General features: G+C 35.1%; 1 protein-coding gene across 6 annotated transcripts in view; it reads left to right on the top strand.

The window, feature by feature from the left end:
• The window catches only part of LOC150095701 (uncharacterized), a 336,276-nt gene that overhangs the window by 108,854 nt on the left and 202,027 nt on the right, over positions 1 to 25,395 (top strand). For all 6 annotated transcript variants that reach the window (XM_090409978.1, XM_090409975.1, XM_090409976.1 and 3 more), the window contains 2 exons: positions 9,141 to 9,314; positions 18,552 to 18,635. In XM_090409978.1, coding sequence (XP_090266104.1) covers positions 9,141 to 9,314; positions 18,552 to 18,635 — 258 coding nt within the window. The remainder of the gene's footprint in view (positions 1 to 9,140; positions 9,315 to 18,551; positions 18,636 to 25,395) is intronic.

Raw genomic sequence — 25,395 nt, 5'->3', positions numbered from 1 at the left:
GGAAAGGAAATTGAACTTGAGAAGAATTGGAAAAGTGGACACATAATTGCATTACAGAAACAAAGAAGATAAAAACGTGAGCTATTACTAAATAATAAGGATACAATGCTATTTTCAGGCAGTAATGATCAGGGAAAGGAAGGCATAGCAATAGCATTCAACACCAAACATTGAAGATAATCTTTTTAATTGTAAGGCAGTTTCAAGTAGAGTTATGTGAGCAAACTTCAAAATGAGGAAATGGACAATGAACTTATGTGTGCCTCTGATCCCACAAAAGAAGGGTCCTCTAAAGAAAAATTGGAGGAATTTTTTTGTCATTAGAACAGGCAGCAGACAAAGAAAATGGAAAAAGTAGGCCTTGTTGGAGATCTGAACAGCAAAGTAGGAAATGAATCTCAACAGGCATATAGGAAAATTTGAACAAAAGGGCGAAGCTAATAATAATGGTAAATATTTACTGGACTTCTGTTCAGGACATGGACTATTCATTAATAACACAATGTTTCAAAATAAAGATGTGCACAAGTTCACATGGAGAGAAGACAAAAAAAAAATGGACAATGAACTTATTTGTGCCTCTGGTCCCACAGAAGAAGGGTCCTCTAAAGAAGAAGTGGAGGAATTTTTTTGTAAAATCAGGGGTAAGACAAGGATGCACATTAGAACAGGCAGCTGACAAAAAATAAATGGAAAAAGTAGGCCTTGTTGGAGATCTGAACAGCAAAGTAGGAAATGAATCTCAACAGGTATATAGGAAAATTTGAACAGAAGAGCGAAGCTAATAATAATGGTAAGTATTTACTGGACTTCTGTTCAGGACATGGACTATTCATTGATAACACACCATGTTTCAAAATAAAGATGTGCACAAGTTCACTTGGAGAGAAGACAAAAAATAAGAAAAGCATTATTGACTATGTCATTGTTGATAGTGATATCATAAGACTGGTTCAGGATAAAAGAGTGCATAGGGGATTCAAAATTGGAAGTAACCATTGCTTAGTATTAGACAGAATAAAAACGGATATCATGTTGAAAAGAATAGTATGTAAGAACATTTTAAAAAGAATTAAAGTTGAGCAGCTTTTACAGGTAAAATGTAGACTCAACTATGCAAACATTATTGAAAAAAATTTGCAGCAGTTTGAAAACAAGAACCAAACCTTGGAGTCTCACTGGCAAACTCTGAATAAGACTTTGATTCTGCTAGGAAGGAATGTGATGAAGTTGTCTGCAAAGATAGAAAAATAAGAACACCATGGTGAACACAATAAGTTAAAGAAGCAGTCCTGGAAAATATAAAAGCATACCAAAAGTTCCTAGAAAATAAGACAGCTCTAAAAGAACACAGAGAAAAAGAGGGAAGAGGAAAGCTATGTATAAAAGTAGCTAAACAAAAGTTATGGGAAGACTTGGATTTGATTTTCTATATTTAAGAATATAGAAAATAAATATCAGAAAAGTGGCAAAAAGGAATCAAAGATGATAAAGATGACTTAAAAACTGAAGATAAAGATATCCTAGAAGATGTCTGGAGTAAATACTTTGAAAGACCATTAAATGTAACCAAGCAGTGACAGAACCACACTTGAAAATGTTAAAGAGGAGCACATATCAATACTTGAGGTAGAAAAAGCCATCAGAAACTTGAAATGTGAAAAGGCAGCTGAAGTAGATAATATTCCACCAGAAAGGCATAAGTATGGAGGTATAAAAGTTTTGCATAATTCAGAAAGCTTGGACAGAAGGACAAATTCCCAATGATTGGAGTAGAGCTCTCATAGTACCCATATATTTAAAAAAAAAAGGGGGGGGGATTAAAGCTGAATGTGAGAATTACCAAAGAATTTCTCTACTTAGTGTTCCAGGTAAGATTTATGCAGGCGTACTTGAAAAGAGGTTGAGAAAGATTGTGGAAGAGAAACTTGGAGAAGAACAAGCTGGGTTCAGATTTTCTTTAAGACAAATAGTTGAGAAATCGTGGGAATATGACAAGGATCTGTACTTAAGTATTGTAGATCTGAAAAAGGCATATGACAAGGTGTCCAGAAGCTTTTCTAAACACTGCATTTGTATGGGATGAATGGAACATTATACAGAGCAATATATATATATTCTATATTTAACTGTCAGTCATCAGTTAGAATTGAAAGAAATACAGGAAGATGATTTGATGTAAAATCAGGGGTAAGACAAGGATGCACATTATCTCTCTTATTCATCACTTATAAACATCACATTATGAAAGAAAGTGGCATTAGGCCTGATATTAGATTTGGAGATGTCCAACTTAGCTCTTTGCTTTATGTTGTACTCCTAAATACATCTAGTGCAAGTCTGCAGGATTCTTTAACTAAATTGAATAACAGCTGTAACAAATTTTGCATGAAAATCGGTGATAAAAAGACCAAAACTATGAAAATAGGCAAGAACATTGAAAACTCTAGTTGCATTCTGAATGGAGATCCTATAGAACAAGTAAAATATTTCAGCTATTTAGGCACAGTTTTTAGTGAAGATGGTAGGTTAAATCTGGAAATTGACAACAGAATAAGCAACACTGGTACAGTGGATAGCTAGCTGAATAAATTTATATGGAATAAGAGAGAGAAATTAGCCAAAACACCAAACTAGCAGTATACAGTGTTCAAACCAGTTGCTCTTAAAGAACTTGATAAAAGACGAGAGATCACAGATATGAGTGTTCTGAGAAAAATTAGGAACATGAACTGATGCCATCAATGGCAGAATCATATTAAAAATGAAGATATTATATGGAATAAGAGAGAGAGAAATTAGTAAGTGGCCATACCACCTTACATTAGCTCTGCTTACACATTCTTGAATTCTAATAGTGTCATGGTCCTTTTAAATAGAATAATGGGTCAGTATTATGATCCCAAAATGGTAGGAGAGAGACCCAGAGGAAGACCAAGGTTTAGGTGGATTGATTCAGTCAGAACTGCCTTAGAAGAATGAAATGTTAGATTTGACAATATTGGCTAATTTGATGGAAAGTTAATAGGAGATTAATAATAATGTAAACTTAATCATATAGTGTTGTCATATAACCTGAACACTCCTTGGCGATACTTTTCAGGAAATTGATGATGACTACAGTATGTCCAAAGGTTAATTATTTTATTTATTTTATTTTTTGTCTCCTAATCATGAAAGGTTCTAAATTACATCAGTACTGTGCATGGTCTAAGGATTATTTATTTTTAATTCTTTTTAATTTATAATTTTTGCATAGTCGAGAAACCATGCTAGAGATTGAACATAGAACTTTTGAAGCTTTCAATAAGCTGGGCAGTGATCTCATACATGGTAAATTCATATCCTGCTTAAAGACAGTCACAAACATCCACACCCACTTGGAGAATTATTTGACCTAGAGTTTGATGGTTGGGCTGGTGGTTAACAAGTTTGGGTATGTTATGGTTGGCACTTGGCTAGCCATGTCAGCAAATGGCATGTTTAATGTGACAAAATATAAGGTATCACTTTGGGATCATAAAATTACAAGTTGCATATTGCTTTGATGGGGGTTGAACTGCAGGATATGGAACCTGAGGATTTATTATTATGTGATACCTCCAAAGAAACCAAGGCTTTATTTTGAGGGCATTCTATTTCTCACCATCCACATTACTTAATTCTCCATTACACACTGTCACTGCATCATTATCCATTTTCTATGCATAGTGCCATCTAGTACCTGCTAATTTTATTTTATTTTATTTTGTATGTAAAAATTGCACATGTACTCTGGCTGATTTGCCTGTATGGGAAATGGGAAAAACCAGAGTTTCTTTAATCAAGTAACTTGCATTCATTTAAAAAAAAAAAAAAGACAGCTTGAAGATTCTTCTCATCACAATGGGAATCGAATTCAGAGGGTCTTTTCTGGTCACAGGCTGTGATGTCTCATCATTCTTCCAGTTACACTATTGAGACACTTATTAGAGGGAAATGGTGGTGGTAGTGATGATGGTATCAATATTTCAGTATCCAATACCACCATTAATGTGTTTTATTATCCATTTGGATGTTGAAAAACATGTTGATAAGTAGGGGTTGGATGGAAGGGATGTTATTTGTTAGAAGCAAGTGATAGAATGGTGACCAGTTGGAGTGCTTCCTCTGAGGAGACTGAAGGACTTTGGGTTAAAAGTTTAATTGATACTTGAAAAAGAGGAAATATAATGAAAACATAAGTTATTACTAAAGAGGTTTATAGAGTACATGCCAAAAATGTTCTAGTACATTAACCAGCTCTCCTCATGAATATATTGTAAATATGAGCTCCTCCTGGAGCTTATATGATTAGAGTAGATTTACTATAATCTTATCTGAGTCTCTGTTCTTGCTGAATGCCTTTCACCCAGTCTCATTTCTCAATCTTGTGTCATTTCTCAACCTTAGCCACTGCTGCAGTATTCTTCCTTCTGCAGCAGTGGTCTTCCTTTCCTCAAGCTGACTGTTGTTTTGATCCCAAACACCTGCTCCAACTTAATAATTGAAATAATCTGACTAGAATTCAACCCTTCATTCTCCCATAACACCCCAATCCCCAGACCACTATCCAAACCTTAGTTTTTCTGGCACGTCTGCTAAGACCATTGAAGAATTCAGCATATTGCAAACAGCTTCAAAGCAAATATCCAACATTTTACTTGTCCTATAAGTACACACAACAGTAAAGTAGACAACAACTGCATTAGAGGACAGCAAATCCAGATCAGACTTAAGAGCCTAGTGTACTTCTCTTAAAAAGGCCCTGGTGAGGAATTGAAAGGCTCGACTGCTATTTGAAGAGAAGAATCAGAGATGGTGAACATATGAATGGACAAAAGTTGCGCTTATATGTCCACCATCTTGAAATTCAGATATATAATTATAACATCATCAAGAGACTTGGGTGACCTTCTGGTATCATTCTTTTCTAACTCCTACATTGATGAGGCAGTGTATCTACTTTACCAAGAATTACTCACCGCATACTTATTGCTTTCATCAGAAAAATCTTCAGTGACTTTGTATGCCTACATGTCTTTTGTTCCTGATGGTTCACCCCCCCCCCCCAATACAAACAGTTGTGTGTAAAACTGATGCTTCAGAATTAATAACATCCTACATTGTCTTTACTATCTTTCATACATTTCTGACATCCATCCTACAGTATGGAAACAAGCCTATATTCAACACATCCTAATGATAGCAGATAAAATCCAGCCATCACATTATCTTCCCATTTTACTCGCCTTACTTCTCTTAAAATTAATGCAGTAAATTCCTTTTCACCACCTGGAATCCCATGAGTTAATCATTGACTAATATGGATTCTAGCACTCTCAATCCACACAGATTCTGTTGGCATTGCTCATCTACAGACAGAGGCTATAGAAAGGTTTGATGAAGTTTATGCATTTGCATTGGACTTGACATTTCTATGGCATTTGATTCTGGCACAGAGAGAGAGAAAGCTACTTGCCAAATTCCCAGTTTATTGTCTGTAGTCATCCTTTTGTAATTGGATTGCCAGTTTCCTGTCAGGTCATTCACTATATGTCATGGTGGATGACTTCCTTACTTCATATTGTCCCACTAATGCATGTGTTTCACAGTCCTCTACTTTTCCTCCTAATTTTTTCCCTTTTTATCGGTGGTGACTTCCTTTTGCTAACCTTGGGTCCTGTCCATGGTTTTGCCAGTAATACGAGGGTGGTCTGAAAAGTTCTCGGCCTCAACCATTGATGGCAACACTATCGGCAAGATGTTTTTTTTTTTCCTAAGTTGGTACATCTGTCATAAGCATCCATGTGAAATTGCAAGTCATTCTATCAAGTAGTTTGTTTTATACAGCTGTCTGAAGCAAAAGCGTTGTCTGTATCCCTTGAAATGGATAAAATTGAGTATCGTGCGGTTATAAAATTCTTTGTAAAAGAAGGATTAACGCCAAAAGAAATTCATTCAAAGTTCATAAAAGTTTATGGACACTTTGGGTTGTCGAGTTTAAATGTGGTCGTACCAGCCTTGAAGATGATCCATCACGTGAAGGATGTCCAAAAAGTCTAACAACACCAGAAATCATTGATCAAGTGCACGATATGGTATTGAATGACTGGCGAGTCAAAGTGCGTGAAATTGCTGAGACTATAGGCATTTCAAAAGAATGTATAGGATATATTTTGCATGAAGAATTGCAAATGAAAAAGCTTTGCGCAAGATGGGTGCTGCACTTGCTCACAGCAGTTCAAAAACGCACTCCCATGAAAATCTCTGAACGGTGTTTGGAGCATTTTAACAAGAATAAATCTGATTTTGTGCATCGATTTATTACTATGGATGAGACAGGCTTGGATTCACCATTACACACCAGAATCCAAACAGCAGTCAAAACAGTGGACAGAAGCCAGTTATTCAGCACCAAAGAAGACAAAGTCAGTTCCATCGGCAGGAAAGGTCATGACATTGGTGTTTTGGGATGCTAAAGGCATTTTGTTTATTAATTATCTTGAAAAGGGTAAAACAATAACCTGGGAATATTATTCTGATCTTTTAACCAGACTAGATGAAAAAATTCATGAGACTTTGTTTGCAGAAGAAAAAGTCATCTTTCATCAGGACAATGCACCTGCCCACAAAGGTATTTTGGCAATGGGAAAATTAAGAGATCTGCAATGTGAATTGTTGGAACATTCATGCTATTCCCCAGATTTGGCTCCCTCTGACTTCTGTCTCTTCCCAAAACTAAAACACTTCCTCTCTGGTCAGCGTTTTTCTTCGAATCTAGAGGTGATTGCAGCTGTAGAGGGGTATTTCGTAGATCTTGCTGAGAACCACTACAGGGATGGGGTAATGGTGCTGGAGCATCGCTGGAAGAAATATATTAGTGTTAGCGTAGATTGTGTTGAAAAATAATTTTGAAATTATAAGTTCGTTTTTTCATTGTTAGGCCGAGAACTTTTCAGACCACCCTCATAGTGCTTTTAATTTGACAAGCTTTGTTGTACTTACATATCCCAGCCTAGAGGATCCATTATGGTCACTGCCATGAACGCTGGTCTTTTTGCTATGTTGAGGATGCCTGACTTCACAGTGTGCCATCACAATCCTGTGATATGTCATGCTAGCAATACCACACTTCTTGTTTTCTCACTTATTATACCAGCATCTCTACAATATCTATCTTTTCTTAGACCAACTTGCATTTCTGACCTCTCCTATAGTAAGCACATTACCTCCACCTTCTTCATCTCTAAAAACATTGCTGTCCTTTTCTGCTCAGTAAAAACATTACCATGTTTACTGAAATATAACTCTCACTTTTTTTTCCCCAAATTAAAGTTAAAAAATCGTTGGGATTTTCAGAAACTAAAGTATTTTCAGGAAAAAAAGTAAGTTGATATTTATAATTAAATCCTCAGTATTCATTTGTAATTGTGCACATTATTTATGAAATGAATGCATTTAAATTTTAATTATAAATGTTATTAACGTGATTGGTGGCTTACTTTCATTACGAGATATATTTGAATCTTTATAGACAAAGCTTCTGTAATTAAATTAAAACAGACAATATCATTATTTCCTGTCCTTTTATCATTTTAGAATCATAAGATCACCATGATTTAAAAAAAAAAATGAAAATGGGTATGGCTTACCAAGAATCTGCTATTCGCTATTGCTACTTCTTGTCTCGAGAGTGGTTTCAGACTGTTCTAATCCAACCTTGAATCATGTAGTATCCATCTACTCTTTTTCTTGAACTCTTAAATGAATTCTAGAGGGAAATTTCTCCCTCAGCATTGTTTTCCTTTTGAATATTATATAAGGAGGCAACTTTTTTCCATCTGCAGTAATTGTGAGCATGATTGTGCATCACTGTTTAAACTTTTTTCGAGTGCAAGGTAAACTTTTTAATTTCATTTTTCTTGAAGTAAAATCAGGGGTGCAAGGTATGCGAGAATGATTTATATTTGAGTAAATACGGTACTTTCTTCTCACCTACAGTATCTGACTCTCAGATTCCATGGTGATGAAGTTGTTAAGAGGATCCAGAGACAAGTGGCAAGTTTGTGGAATGCTCTATGAAAGTGGATTGATGTTCTGTAGGCTTCAAAAATTAGATGATAGATGAAAAAGAGGTGACATGATAGAAGCATTTAAATTATTAAAGGGGTTTTATAAGATTGACACTGAAGACTTTTTTTTTTTTCAATATATGGGAAGAAGGGAAAGAACAAGTGGTGACCAGTGGAAGTTGTATAAGAGTGTTAGGACTAGGTTTTTTGCTTGGAGGGTGATAAATAGATTGCCAGAGGTGGTATGGGTGCTTCATCGATGAATGAGTTTAAGTGGAAGCTTGATAAGTGTGAATGATGCCTAGTATGTGAATAAATGGCTCTCTCACGATGAGTTTTCTGACTCCATGGAGATGCCTGTATAATAATAATCATTCCATTAGTAAGAGAAAAGCAGTAAAAAAAAAAATGTAATTCTATGTGTTAAGTTCTGATATTTCGGTTATAGTCTGTCATCTTCATGCACAAGTGTATCTGAGATTAACACTTCCTACTACAGAACTAATAGAGTTAGTTGCTTGGTTATGGTGGCTGATGGGATTGAGAAAGACTAGCAGAGACCACTGAAATTATGAATTGTGTGTGTGTGTGTGTGTGTGTGTGTGTGTGTGTGTGTTATGGGGAGTTGGAATGATATATACATATCATTCAGTTTGGGCCTGTATTACCTTCTTTCACACACATGCATATGCTAACTTTGAATAGTCAAAGCATCTATCATTTCTGCAAAGTAGGATCTTAAAAACTTAATCTCAAATAAGCAGGTGATGGAATGGCTACTGTAATTAGTATAACTATATTTTGGATATTCTGTAATTTAATTCTCAATTATATTTGATACAGAGAAGAGCTAGAATAAAAACAATAATCGATTACTTCAATCTTAAACTGTTACACTTACTTGATCGACTTATGGAGTAGAAAGACTGAAATCAGTGAGTTAAGTTTTAATTCTAAAAACTTTACAAACATTTTTAAAATTGTCAAATTACTAAATGTTTCATCCATTGCAGAGGATTTAGAACATTGTTTTTATCATTTGTATAGAGCATTTGATACTTATAATCAAGGGTATCTGTCATTTCAAGATGTATTGCTAGGATTAGCTGCTCTGGAGCCTTGTACTCACCATGGAGGGCCACCAGCAGAAATGAGATGTCGCTGCATCTTTCGTTATTATGATGTTAATAGTGATGGTTTAATGGAGTATGAAGAATTTGGGTAGGTTTTAATTTCTAACATTGCACTTTTTTCTTATAGAGTTTCAGTTTTTAAAGCTTCTTACATCATTTTAAATTTCATGTTGTAGGCTAGTGGAGTGAATCATCCTCATCTATGACAGTTAAATGACTTGTTTTGATATTTCTCATTCATCACAGCCAGTAGAATGCAATCAATAACATGGACTTGAGTGTGCATGTGCACACTCACATGCATTGCAAAAGAAAGTGGATGACAAATATAACTACATTCCAAAGTTCAGCGCATTTCCCTGTCATTCACAATTACATGATCATGGTTGTTGTTGTGTTGTCCCCTAGTTATTAGTTTATGAATTTTTGAAAGCCTTGATAAGTATTAAGTTTCATGCTGTGACTCATTTGAAAACCCATTCATATCTGCATCTGTGTAGGAAAACATTAAATTAGTAGTATAGAACAGTGTTCAAACCAGTTTTAACTATTGATATGAAAGTTGAATTAAAAATAAAACAGTTCTTCAAAGACTAGAGATCACTGATACGAGAGTCCTCAGAAAGATTAGGGGCATGAACAGATGGCATCAATGACAATATCACATATTAAAAATGATATATAGGAAAGAACTTGACATTGGTAGCATCCATGAATGTGTTAACAGAACTAATCTCGGGTAGTATGGTCACTTAAACAGAATAGGAGAGGAAAGATTAGCAAAACAAGTGTTCTCTGCCAGGTTGGCAGGAAAAAGACTCAGAGGAAGACCAAGATGTAGATGGATTGATGCAGTAAAAAGTGCATTAAAAAAATATAGGATCTGATAATATTGGAGTCTCAACAGATAAGATTAATTTGAAGGAAATTTGTTGATTGAAAGTTATTAATGGTGTAGCTTTGTCATGTAGTGTTATCATATTTATCCTGTATGCCCTCCCCCTGAGGGTACACATCAGGAATTTGATGATGATAGTAGTATTTCCCAAATTAGTCCATAGACCAATACTGATCCTTGCAAAAGAATTAAGTCCTAAGAAATTATTTAATAATAAAAAAAATAATCAAATATGGCACATTTGATAGAGAAAATAAGCTATTAAATAACAAATGTAACTATTATTTATTCAAGTTTAATAGTGTGCTATCTGACAGAATACCAGTAAAAGTATCAGTATTTTTACTGGTACCATTATTTAATTCAGGATAGATGCTAAGCTGCAAAATATTTTGCTTTAAAAGAAAAAAATTATTTTTAGCTATGTAAAGTTTAGGAAGCACTATTCTTTGGCATAAGAAGTTTTACATAATCTGCAATGCAGAGAATCACCATAGTAATAATACTGCAAGTATTTCTTGTTCCTCTGATGCTTTTTCCATCTAGCTAGCCTAAGATTCTGTAACCCTTCCATGAGGGAGGATATATGTAGATGTGAAGTGATCAGGAGTGAAGTGAGTTTGCTGTTTGTAGTTGGAATATGATGTAAAGAAGTTTCTAATTTCTCAGGGCTGCATGGAATATTATATGGGGAGTTGCTGAGTTACGGAAAGAAGGTGGATAAGTACATGGATTGATCTGTTCATTGGCTTTTGGGAAGTAGGGGGTCATTAACTAGCAAGGCGCTGAGGATTTAGTTAGGCTTTAATAGCAATAGGTGTATAGTGTTTGTGTCTTATTTACTAACATTACGATGCAATATTATGTTTTTAGGACTGGTATGATTGTTGATGGGATGGTTATGTACCTATGTAAGTGGCATAATGTAAAATGCATAGACTTATGAAATGGGCCCATAAAATTTATTCTTGAGGTAGTCGAGAAAGAAAGAATGCTAATTTGTGATGCCCAACTTGGCTAAACCTTGTAAGTCTAAGCCAATGAATCTGATATTGGTACAATAAGTTTTGGGGCAGTTGGGTGTGTATGATGCATACTAAATTTCACTGAAGCCTGATTGGTTTGCAGTTATCAGCCCTCTGCATACACCTTCATTGGCAGATTTGTTAGTAGCCTTTGGATTTATTGTGTGACAAGTCCATGAAGTCCCAGGATCCATCGTGAGAGGGTATTCACCACTACACTGTCTATACCACATAATCTACCATTGTCATCCATGGCCCATTAAGATAATTTTTTTTTGTAATTAGAATAAAAAGCCAAAAGGCTAGTTTTCTGGCAATTGAATAGATATTAAATGGATAAGAATCCTATATTTTTATATAGCCAGTAAGTGAAACTCAAGATCGATAACTACGATCTATGAGTTTCAATGCCGAAAAACTATCGGCGAAGGCAATTCGAAGCAAAGGTGGAGCAAGATCCCTCACTATTCTTGATATTCTCTCATAATGTAAGACACAGCTCCTAGGAGATGTAATACTGTCATTACATTATGAGGGGAGGTCACTACCCAGACCAGTTTCAACCCTTTTTGAGGTCTCATCAGTGAGTAGGTAGACCTAGAAAATATCAAAACTTAGTGAAAAGAACTTACATACCTTCACTATACGAATGCCATAAAGGTGTGCTTGTATTATGTAATTAGAATAAAAAGCCAAAAGGCTAGTTTTCTGGCAATTGAATAGATATTAAATGGATAAGAATCCTATATTTTTATATAGCCAGTAAGTGAAACTCAAGATTGATAACTACGATCTATGAGTTTCAATGCCGAAAAACTATCGGCGAAGGCAATTCGATTATATCTATTCAATTGCCAGAAAACTAGCCTTTTGGCTTTTTATTCTAATTACATAATACAAGCACACCTTTATGGCATTCGTATAGTGAAGGTATGTAAGTTCTTTTCACTAAGTTTTGATATTTTCTAGGTCTACCTACTCACTGATGAGACCTCAAAAAGGGTTGAAACCGGTCTGGGTAGTGACCTCCCCTCATAATGTAATGACAGTATTACATCTCCTAGGAGCTGTGTCTTACATTATGAGAGAATATCAAGAATAGTGAGGGAGCTTGCTCCACCTTTGCTTCGAATTGCCTTCGCCGATAGTTTTTCGGCATTGAAACTCATAGATCGTAGTTATCGATCTTGAGTTTCACTTACTGGCTATATAAAAATATAGGATTCTTATCCATTTAATATAATTTTTTTTTGTCAGTTAATTGCATCTATTCTCTAGTGGTTTAATTGTGTGCAAAATAAGATTAGCCAACTCACCTTTAGTTGTAGTTACCATAAATCCTTCTCATCGTGATGAGAATTGAATTTGGGTTTTTCCCATTCAAAAGGTGTATTATCCTGTTGTTCTTCTGTGTGTGCTAGAAATCTTCTATCCAACAGATATTAAACCATAGAGTTGGAATGGGCTAACACGAGCACTGGAGTTGGGTGCGGGTGCTACACATCTTAAAAGAAAGGCCAAGTATCCTTGGTATTAGATGTCACTAGGTAATAAAAGAATTGCATTGCCTAATTTGATTACTGGAAGGGCTAAAAGTATTTGAAACCAGAGCAAATCATTAAGAGTTCCAGTATTTCTGCTTTTTAAGGGTACAGAGCTCTTAAATCATGGGTTACTGTATACCAAAGCAACTCATTGGCACTGCTTTTGGTCAGCAGTGATGACTACATGTCTGCTACTCTGAACAAATAAGTATGAAGTACAGTTAATATGAAGTAATTAAAAAACTAAAATGGTTGTAATTAATTAGACATTTAAGTCTGTTGTAAAAATAAGTGTAAAATGAATAATTACTTGTATTTACATTTCTGCTTTTTTTAGACAAAATAATCAATTCTAAATAATTCAGGGAAGTTCTTAAAAGCTCTTCATTTACCAGCAACAAACTAATCTAATTGTATATTTTGATCCCTTTCTTCTTTTGGTTTGAGTATGAGTTCAAGTATGAGTGAAAACCCAATGCATACATTGAGAGGACTGTTACACTCTATCATTAACAATTCAGTATTTTTGTTTAAATAACTAAGTATAGTGTGATTTAAATAAAAAAAATTTTAATTAAAACTAATTTGTGTGATTTAAATAATGGTGAAGTGATTTTTAGGTCTCAGTGTTTTGGTGAAATTCTCTTTTCATTTTGCATGAATTTCCTTCTTTTATGACTTGTGGAATATTGGAGAATTGCCTTTTAATGAATGCTGTATTAAATGTTTGTTAATTGCTGTTACTGCCATGTACAATTTGCTATTTTCTGAAAATTGTATTTCTAAATGTGTTACCTGTATAATGCAGTTAATGTGTTAGTTATATTATTGACAATTTTAATACTAAATTTGTCATACCAGTTACTAGATTAATGGTAAATAATAATAAACTTACCACTCTTAAAGTGATAAATTTATTATTATGACACCCCCAAGAGTCTTTATAGCTCAGTCAGTATTGACAGGGTTCTTTGGTTGACCCAAGTTCAAATTCCATATAGGATGTGAAGAACCTTTTTATAGGGCTTTAGTGAAGGTTAGTTAATTGGTCTTATACAGAGATGACAGGGTTTTTCTTACAGAAACCCAGGTGTTTAATCCAGCAAAACAGACAAACTAACTAGAAGAACACATATTCATAATTCAGCTGACAATGAAGATACAATTAACTGCCCTAATCCTCAGAAACCTGCATTAAGTAGGTTTCTGAGAAGCCCAGTTACTTGGCCATGACAAGCCATTGAGCCTAATATGAAAAGGGAAGATGGAATGGGATGCCTCTAGTCAAAAGACTCATCAAGGAGGCTGCTTCATACCATGCAACCCACTGTCTACACTATTTAATCCTCCATCTGCATACTGTGCCACTATTTACACTATTATTATTATTACTACTACTACAGAATTTCTGTTGTGTGTGTGTGTGTGTGTGTGTTCACCCCTTGAATTTGGAACGAAAAACCCAAGTTTCTGGGATAAATAGCCCTGTCACCTCTGTATGAGATTATCTAACTTCCCTCCACCTGAAAAAAATTGAAATTCAAACTCATATCGTTTCAGTGGAAGGTTGCATTGTCCTATCATTCTTCCAACTGTGAAGGCACTCTCAACAGAAACCAAGGAATGATTTTATATGATATTTGGAAGTCACTTATTAGATCTTTCATCATGTAAAGCTAACTTTTCTGCCAACTATCATGCATAACTGCTGAACAATGACTGATCCATGGCAGCTTCCATGCTTCATGTTTTTTTTTATATACTTTTGTATAATGTTTCTTAAATGAATTTAAGTGTTCAGTTTTTTGTTATGTAATAGTTCACATGCACTGCTTATAGTTTATTTTTATGTTCTTCCTAGCCCTGAAGAAGCCACTAGCATATGTGGCAAAACTAGTAGGTTTAACTGTCTGTATTACAATCTATTAAACCCAGTGTTAGTTATCACATTAACAGTTATGTTTAGTTAAATACATGTTATATATGTTGTTGAAAAATTATAGACAGTTAATCATAAGTATCCAAGTTCAGAAGTATTGATAACAATTGAGATTCAGACAGCGACAAAGTTCCATGTTTTCAGGAAGAAATGGTCAAATTTAAATCTACTTGAGTTCGAGTATCCGAATATAATTATACCTACTTTGCGACTAGTGCCAGGATAGGAGAAGGTAGAAATGAAGACATTTTCCAAAATAGTTCAAAGGCAATTCGTATTTGTTGTAATGTAAAAATATTATATTGCCAGTCCTATTTGTTCCACCCAGGGAACAAATAGAGATTGATGATAGATTAAACTTGTGAAGAAGTCATGCTGTTCATTTTGATCTACCTTAAGAGTGTAGCAACTCTTAACATCTGATTGCATTCTACTTGAGGGAATATATTTATCTGGGATTCTTTGAAAAGAAGCCTAGGCTATATTCATTTGCAATCATTATAGCAAAATTTATTTTACTTAGTTCTTCCAATAGAAAGAATTCAATATAACAGAGAGCAAGCTGGACATAAGAGTTTTAATGTGAAGATGGATGAATGTTTCTGCCAATAAAAGAAAGATTTCCAAATGACAGAAAATTAAATGTTACCTGTAGAGGTACATTTTGCTGAAGTATCCAGAAGGGATGAGTTATTGTTTTATTAATGTTCAATGGTAACTTGATGTGGTTGATGTGAATATATTTGGTGTGTGTGTTTACATGCGAGTGTTGAAATAAAATACAGTAGAATGAAATGAACTACATAATGTACATAATTTATAGCTGTGAATATTGTGTATGTTTATGACCCAAAGTGAACAGATTACGCATGAGTGGGTTCTTTTGTGTGTGTGTGTGTGTATATATATATATATATATATATATAGAGAGAGAGAGAGAGAGAGAGAGAGAGAGAGAATTCACAATCCGCTTGATTGTAATGTGTAATGAGATTCATTTGGGCATAGCCAAATCATGTATGTACTACTAAAATGCTTAGCATATAGAATATTTCATTTGGGAACTTATTTACAGAAAACTCGAAGTCAATCCATTAATTTTGTTTTTTAAAATCACATACAAGATAAAAATAAGATAAGAGTTTTAATTTTTAGATCTAACTGAAAGTACCTATAAAGTAAGTCAGCAGATTCCATCAGAAATGCAGATAAAAAAGGAAGTTAATAAAAGTTGCTAAACAAAAGTCATAGGAAGGGTTTTGCAAGAGTATAAAAGGTAAATGTCATGCTAACAATATTCTGGAAGCTATTGAAAAAAGCTTAGTAATGAAGGAATGAATACTGTAAAATGAATTGTAAGTGATAGAGGACATAAAAACTGAGCATAGATATTCTGGATGTCTGGAGTAAGCAGTTCGAAAAGAATATTAAGTGAGAGACAGACAGAAGCAGTCACAGAACAGTAGTAGAAAATATTAAGATGCATGCAGTCAAGGGAGGGGAGAGAGAGAGAGAGAGTCGATACTTGAGGTAGAATAACTATCATAAACCCCTGAATTATAGAACGATAGCTGGATAATGTTAGATATGAAATATGGAGGTGAAAGTTTTGCATTGATTGATTACACTATATAATTCAGAATTTACTTGTGAATTAATTAGAGTAGAGCTCTTGTAGATCCTATGTGTGAAACTAACATGAGAATTGTGGAGAAATTCTGCTGTTTGTTCTATATAAGATTTCTGAAAGCATAATTGAAAAGAGACCTAGAAAAATTGTGGATGAGAAACTTAGAGAACAAGCTAGTGTTCAGACCAGATAAGAATTTGTCAGGATAATATTTTCACTTTAAGATAAATAGTTGAGAAATTATGAGAATAACAAGGATCTATGAGTTTTGCTGGTCTGGAAAAGTATCCAATGAAGGACCAAGAGAAATGCTACAGTTATATTTGTAAATGAGACATACATCAAAATACATAGTCTGTAATTAAGTTACAAGTCAGCAGTAAGAATTGAAAGAGGTATATAGGACAGTGGCTTGATGTAAAATTGGATGCAAGATAGAGATGTATACTATTTCCACTGTTATTCACACACACACACACACACACACACACACATATATATATATATATATATATATATATATATATATATATATATATATATATATGAAGTACCATAATGAAAGAAAATGGCATTTATAAATAAAATTGGAGATATTCAACCTAATTCCTTACTTTATGCAGATGTTATATTCAGAAATAAATCCAGTATGTGTCTTTTGGATTCTTTAACTAAGCTGGATAAGTATACAATAAATTTGGCATGAAAATCAGTAATAAAATGACAAAGGAAAGCTGCAGAAATATGCAAGAACATAGAAAACATCAACTGCCTTTTCACTGTAGAATCCATCCATCTTCAAGGCCCACCTTTCCTAATTGGGTTGTGGGGGCAGCAACTTCAAGAGAGGACTTCCAGTGGTCACAATCCTCCGCCACCAAGCTCAGGTGTTCTGGTGGGACTCCGACATGTCCACCCAAGGTTTTGGATATAGTCTATCTGGGTGGGTCTGCGGGTGGTGGATAACAGAAAGGCTTGCAGATATGTAAGCTAACTGCAATGAAGGGAAACCTGAGCAGCCCTGAACCAAGGCGGTAGTGCTAATAGGGCACTACCAAACACTGTAACATGATCAGGTCATCATATAATGGTCATACCACATCATCCGTCTTGTGGGTTACCAAGGGATGCATTTGGGTTTTAGGCAGAGGGACCCATTCAAAAAATATGTTACAGTCTCCCTTAGACACCAATTCCTCAGCACTCTGCTAGAGGAAACTCCAAAAATGGTCCTGCTACCTGTTTGGGAAGGTGTTTAGGGGCAGCTCAAAGAAATGGTTCTGCAAAAGGACAGAAATGGCAATGACAACAGCACCAGACTATGGCTTTAGGCAACTGTAGAATCTATACAAAAGTAAAATTTTTTGTTTGCTGCTTCTATATAATTTTTAGTGAAGATGTCGAATTAAATATGAAAGTAAACAGTAGAATAAGTATATGGAGAGCCAGTTGAATAAATTCATGTGGAATAAGAGAAATTATTGAAGCATTAAACTTAACAGCATTTAAACTAGTTTTCATCTGTAGATTTCAGTGTTGGGTTAGAAGTAACAACTTGATCAAAGACTGGATATGAGTTTTGAGAAAAATTAGGGAGTGAACAGATGACATCAGTATTAAAAATGAAGATAACAGGAAGGAATGAGCTTGACATTGTTACTGTTCAAGAATACGTGTGTGATAAGAAGATAATCTACAGTGGTATGGTACTTAAACAGAATGGGAGAGGGAATGGTTAGCAAACACATTACCAAGAAGACAACCAAGCTCTAGGTAGCTACACAGTTAAAGTGCATTAGAAAACTAAAATGTAAGATCTGGCAGTATTGGAGTCCTGAGAAATAAGACTAATCTGCAGGAAAATTGTTCATACGAAATTTCATAATGTAAACTTGATCACACATCCTTTGAAATGATATGTATCACAAATTTGATTTATGATGGAGCTTCTGACATACCATAAAAAAAGTGAAATATTATATTAAAGAATTTTTTTCTTTGGTAAATGAATTGTTGATAATTTAAAATGAAAGTACATGAACAGAAAGTTTTTTTTTTTTTTTTTTTTTCCCTTCTGTTTTTGTATTCTATTGTTTGGGATTATATTATTCTCTACCAGCTGCAGTATGATCGGTGGTTATGGTTGATCTGTTAAATTTTAAGCAATTTTTTTTTTTAATTAGACTGCTGTGTAAAATGATGCAAGATACAATCACTATTAACAAGTGTTAGGTATTTTGTGTTATAAAGCTGTGTCAAGAAATGTCTTGTTTTATATTTTATTTACAGACAAATGATACAAGAAATTCATGCAATTAAAGGATTGCCAAAAGATTCAGATTCACTTGAGAGCAGTATTGCTGCAAATGCTAGGTATGAATGTTAAAATATGTTTTTAGTTTATTTTTTTAAAATGTTATTTTTATGTGCATTTGATAAAAAAAAAATAAATAAATTATGCCAGAGGAAGTGAGATAACCTCATAACGTTTTGTCACATTCATTGCATTTTTACAAATACTGCCATTCAGCTCCAATTACTAGGCATAGTAAGCTGGCATATTTGGTTACAAGAGATGTTAATCATCTTAGTATGGTCAGATGGATACATGAATGTAATAGCTTTAATTGCAAAACTAAGTAGTCTTCTTGATGGTGAAACTTTTTTAACTATTATTTTTATTACACAGGCAACTCCATGAAATCTATGATTCATTAAGTGAGGCCCTAAACTTTGTGCCAAGGCTATCTCATATTCATGCAATATCTATCATACTTTATTATGAACTCATTCAGTTATGGTGCTCACAACATTCTGGCAATGTATTCCACTCATTCACCCCCCCCCCCCCCCAGCCAAAAATGTAGTCATTGCTAACCACATTCTTCCTCAATTTCCAAGAATGGCCTCTAGTTTTCACCACCAGACCTGTTCTGAAAAATTTCCTCTTATTGATCCTGTAAAAACCATACAAGACAGAGTGCGCCTAAACTATTTTCAGTACTGGGGCAGCTCGTATATAGAAGCTTATAATTCACATTACTTGCCTTAGTATTCCATAATGCATATAATTGTGGAATACTAAGGCAAGTATTCTATATATTATGGAAAGGGTCAATACCCAGACCGGTTTTGACCAGTCTGGGTAGTGACACTTTATTGAGGTCTAATCAGTGGGAGCCAGACCCAGAAGTGATGCTAAGGTTGAAGTAATGCAGAAGTCATATTTTCATATACGAGTTGCCAAAAGGTGTCGCACTTTATTATTAAAATACTCTGGTTTGGAGATAGCTGTTAGAAGTTTTTCCGCTAGGTTATGCTATAAATTAAAGATTCCAAGAAATTTTATACTTGGTTTAATCCTTTATCCAAGTGTCAGCAAACAAGTTTGCACCTGAAGGAAGAAAAAAGCTTATAAGACATGTCTTATTTTATAATCTTCTATATATGAGTTGCCCCAGTCCTGAAAATAGTTCAGGAGCAAACTTGTTTGCTTACACTTGGATAAAGGATTAAACCAAGTATATAATTTTTTGATATCTTTCTTCTTCTTATTGTGCTATCTTTTATCGAAGGTCAGCGACCATCTTGGCGAACAAACTGCGATCTTGTGTTAATCTGAGCAGTTGTGCACTGCTCTTTCCTGTCCACGTCTTGATGTTGTCAAACCATGATATTCTTTTTCTTCCTCTAGTTCCTTTGCCATCAATTCTTCCTACCAAAATAGTTTGTAGAAGTTGGTATTTGCTGTTTCTCATGATGTGTCCAAGATATGATGTTTTTCGTTTCTTGATTATTTGTAAAAGATGTTTAGCTTTGCCAATGGATTTTAAGACATCTTCATTGGTAATTTTTTCTGTCCATGATATCTTTAGCATTCTTCTGTATAGCCACATCTCAAAGGCTTCGATTTTCTTGATGGTTGTCGCCTTCAATGTCCATGTTTCAACTCCATAGAGCAGAATAGACCACACGTAGCATTCGGCATCTGACTTCCATGTTTAGGTCTTTATTGCAGAATAGTGTTCTCATTTTCATGAAGGACTGCCGTGCAACTTCAATCCTTGTCTTTATATCTATTTCTGGATCCCACCGTTCGTTATGCCAGCAACCAAGATATTTATATCTTGACACTTGATCAATATTTTTCCCATTGAGTGTCAGTTTCATTGATGAGACTGGATGTTTGCTGATGATCATGTATTTTGTCTTGTTGATGTTTATATTTATTCCCATTCTTTGGCTTTCTATGTATATTCTGTCAACGAGTTTTTGGAGATCCATAATGTTATCTGCAATTAGCACGGTGTCATCTGCATATCGTAGGTTGTTAACAATTTTTCCATTTATTGTGATTCCCTCTGGACATTCTTCCAATGCTTTTTTAAAGATTACCTCTGCATATATGTTGAACAGGAGTGGTGAGAGCATACATCCTTGTCTCACTCCTCTTTTGATGTTAATATCACTGGTGGTAATGTTGTCTAATTGAACGGTAGCTGACTGATTCCAATACAGATTTGTTATTAGTTTTATGTCTTGTTCGTCTAGCCTTATTTGTTGAAGGATTTCTATTAAGTTGGTGTGTCTGACTTTGTCGAATGCTTTTTCAAAATCTATGAAACACATAAAGACAGATTTCTGTTTTTCTATGCATTTTTGTATCAATATTTGGGTACAGAAAAGGGCCTCTCTAGTACCAAAACCATTCCGAAAGCCGAATTGTGTTTCACTTAGAGTTTCTTCACTTTTTCTATAAATGCAATTCTGAATTACTTTCAAAAATATTTTTAATGTTTGGCTCATTAGACTAATAAGTCTGAAATCACCACAGGAATTCGCTTTGGGTTTCTTTGGGATAGTGATAAATGTAGATTTGAGCCAATCTGATGGAAATTCATCACTTTCATATATTTTATTAAATAGTTTTTCAAGAAGTTTGATGTTATCTGGTTCGATTAATTTTAAAAATTCTGTTTGCACACCATCTGGTCCACTGGCTTTTCCTGTTTTACTTGCTTGTATAGCATTCTCTATTTCGCATTTCATGATTGCTGGTCCTTGAATGTTATCTTTTATATTTATAGGCTTCTGTCTAGTATCATTGAAAAGTTCTGTTACATATTTTATCCAAATCTGTGCTTTATTCTCTTCTTCTAGAACTATTTTTCCATTTTTGTCTCTTAGAGACACTATTTGTTTTTTCCTCAGTTTTCCGGAAATTTCGTTGATTTTCTTATACAGATTGAAATTATCATGTTGTTTCTGAAGCAGTTCAATTTCAGTACATAAATTTTTCATCCAATTTTCCTTGGCTTCTTTTATTTTTTTCTTGATGATGTTATGTGTTTCTGTATACCTGGCTAGGTCTTTGTTTTTATACATTCTTCTTGTATCAATAAGAGAGAGAATCTCATCTGTCATCCATTCCTGTTGTTTTATATTATTCACATAACCTACTTCTTCAATACTTGTTGTTACGATGGCATTCTTTAAGCTATTCCAAAGAGATTCCACACTTTTATTTTCTTCTATGTTAATCTGTTGTAATCGTAGGTTAAGCTGTGACTTGGCGTTTTTATTTATGTTCGGGTCTTTCAGTTTTTCTACATCAATTTTCTTTTTCTTCTTTTGTGATTTTTTAGCTGATTTTAATCTAAGACGTATTTCTGCAACTATGGGATTGTGGTCCGATGAGATATCTGCTCCAGGATAAGTCTTTGCACTCTTTATACTACTGTGGAATCTTTTATTTATCAGTATATAATCAATTTGATTTCTGACAATATTATGTTGGTTATCTTGAGGTGATTTCCAAGTGTACAGTCTTCTGGGTGGAAGTTTAAACCAGGTATTTGCTATTGTTAGATCTTCTTCCTGACAGAATTGGACTAGGCGATCTCCTCTGTCATTTCTGGTGCCTAAGCCATGTTCGCCAACAATTTCTCCATCACCCCCTCTTCCCACTTTTGCATTGAAGTCACCCATCACTATGTTTATATCATGTTTCTTTGTTAGGTTTTTAATCTCTTTTAGGTGTTCATAAAACTCTTCAACATCTTCTTCACTTTTGTCAGCTGTGGGTGCATAAGCTTGGATGATATTTATGTTAACGGGGTTTCCCTTAAGTTGTAACAGCATTATCCTTTCAGAAAATGGAATCCAATTTATTACTGATTTATTGATTTCTTCATCTACTATTACAGCTACACCATGTCGATGTTTATTCTCATCATTCCCAGAGTAATACATTGTCATATTATCTTGTTGACACTTTCCAGATCCTTGCCATCTTGTCTCGCAAATTCCCAAAATCCGGATGCCCAGCCTCTTCATTTCTCTTGTGGCATTTCTTAATTTGCCAGCTTCATACAGAGTTCTGACATTCCAAGTTGCTATTTTAAAAGTGGACACCATTTTGAGCCCGGAGATTCTTCGCACCCCTGTCCCATTTAAGGGACGCCGGGAACTTGGGGCCAATTGTAAGGGTTTGCTCGCCATGGTGGTTGTTCTGGAGATAAGGTAGAGCAGTAGTTTCTCCATTTGCTTTCTGCTCCGCAGTATTACAGACGTACACAATATAATCATATTGCCATCTGCAAATCTCTGATCACAAGCTTTTCCGTCATCATTTGGCTTCAACCTTGTGTCAGTACTGACAATGCTGCTTCCCAATGTCAGGGGCGGTAAACCCAATAGGTACTTATTTAATGGCGGCACTACTCGCCATGTCACCGAGTTGTCATTGGGCTTTGTGAGGTTTTAAGTGAGACAGAGTTACCGCTTCTGCTCCTCCACGCCCTGATAGCTCAGTCGCTGTTGGTCCACGGCTGCTTATTCGCCAGATTGCTCTGCTTATATCGCAGCTAACCTCCATATCTGAAGGCTGTTCCCCGATCCGCCACCTGGGGACGCACCCGGTAGTAGTCAGCTCTGCCCCGGGTTGATATCTTTAATTTATGGTATAACCAAGTGGAAAAACTTCCAACAATATGCACAATCTGTCAGCCTGTTCACATAAGGTGCATTTCATAGACTTGCCACCATCATGGACACCTGCATTTGAATCTTCTCCTCATTCCCAGGTGACTGGATCTGTGCACATAGTCAAGATGGGTTCTTATTGAGGCCTTGTAAAGAGGTATAATAGCCTGCTGATATCTGCTTATCAGGGCGTTCTTACTTAACCAAGTACTCTGAGGTGTTTGAGCCAGTCACAATATGCCCTCTAAACTTCCTATTCACTAACACTCCCAAATCCCTGGCTTCATCAGATTCCTGGAGTACAGTGTACTGAAGAACATCTATCTGGTGCACCACTAGTAATTTTTTGACCCTAAAAAATTAGATGAATACTAGTGGATGAATACTATCATTAAACAGGAGCTACAAAAGTGTTTTTTGTAGCGCCTGTTTAATGATAGTATTCATCCACTTTTCCTCTTGATTTATCCTCCTGACTAAGTATGCAGTCTGCTATTACTTCTCTCAAACACTCTTTTATCACCTCCCATGCACTATCCAACCCTTACAAGTTTGTCATACTTACCAGTCTTATAATTCTACATTCCCCTCTTAACTGAAAATTCCACATATTCAGGTACCTCTCAGCCTCTGGACTGATTCTCTGTCAGTTACTAGTTCTGTCACTCCCAAACCCCTGGTACTCCTTCCAGTGTTCTCATAGTTGAAGTCCCTATAATAATTACTCTATCCTCCACTCATTGAGTTACTTTGTTGATGCATACTATTACAGGGAATTTCCATTCCCTGTCTACAACAGCGACCAACTGTATCTTTTGTCCTGTTGGCCTTTATCTCACACCAAATAAACTCAAATGCACTGTTTTCACTGACCTCCAGTTGAAATCCTACTTTATTTGATTGCAGTTCATCAACTGTCAACAATACCTCCCATTCTCTTCTCTCTATCCTTCTTGAAAATGCTGTGCATTCACATTCTATCTCACAAACTATATCATCTACTACCACAACCATGTTTCACTAATGCCAGTAACCTTTGGCCAAGAACTAACCAATGCTTGGAACTTCTCCCCCTTGTTCCAAATGCTCCTGACATTAGTGTACTTAACTACTTAAGCACAAAAGTTCTCTAGGCCCATTGCTATCCTAACACTTTATACTAACTATCCCATTCTGGTTTGTTTCTATCAGTACTAACTTAGGCATTTTTTTGCACCTTTTCACATTCATTGGTTTCATTGATGTCTGTGGCCTTGCTTAATAACTTCCTCCTAATAGCTCTATTTTTCCTGATATGGATCCTCCAATATCGCATCATTCAACAACATTGTTACAGACTCCAAACATGAAATTCATTCCAATGCAGACCATCCACCTTGCATTAGCCTTTCATCCCTGAAACTCACTCCATATTCTTCCTGCATAGCCTATTTATTGACTCATTTACTAGAAAGTATTGGTAAAACAATTGGAAACAATTGAAAGTAATGTTTTCAATATTACTTTCAGTTTTTCACTTTAATTGGACCTTTAAATGGCAAAATTAGGTAAAGAAAACATTTATAGTATGTACATCATGTTGGCTGTAGGTTCAGTTGTGATAATGAATAGTCTGTCTTGCTGTACAAGAATGCTGTTATGAAACATGCCTTATTTTGTAATTATATCATTATCTGAGATCTCCAGGGAGTCAAGGACTGATCAAGGGAGGCTATACATCATCCAAACCAGCTGTTATACCTTCACTCACACTAGATGTACTCACTATCCCTCTGAAGGCAAACTATTCCACTTACTTACTGCTCTGCAAGAGAAAAACCTATCTCTTATCCCTTTCTTGACTGTGAAAAAACTTCCATTAATGCCCGTTTGTTCTCTCCCCACCTTCCTTCTAACTCCCATTCAGAAGTTTATAGACTTCTATCATATAATTAAAATGAAATATATATCGATCTTTAATTCACCATGATTTATAAACATCTAATACCAACAAGTTTTGCCAATGGAGCTGTCCGGCTTCTTCAGGGCTTATAACGATAAGAAAAAAAACTCAAAGTGGCTAGTACAGAGAAAAGTGTACGATAGTATTACTCCATTTTCTCTCTACTAGCTACTTTGAGTTTTTTTCTCTTACTGTTATAAGCCCTGA

This window comes from Typopeltis vanoorti, chromosome 20, assembly GCF_054136105.1.
Source record: "Typopeltis vanoorti isolate ZY-2024b chromosome 20, IOZ_Tvanoo_1.0, whole genome shotgun sequence".
Taxonomy (NCBI): Eukaryota; Metazoa; Arthropoda; class Arachnida; order Uropygi; family Thelyphonidae; genus Typopeltis; species Typopeltis vanoorti.
This window is presented reverse-complemented; position numbering and strand designations above follow the sequence as displayed.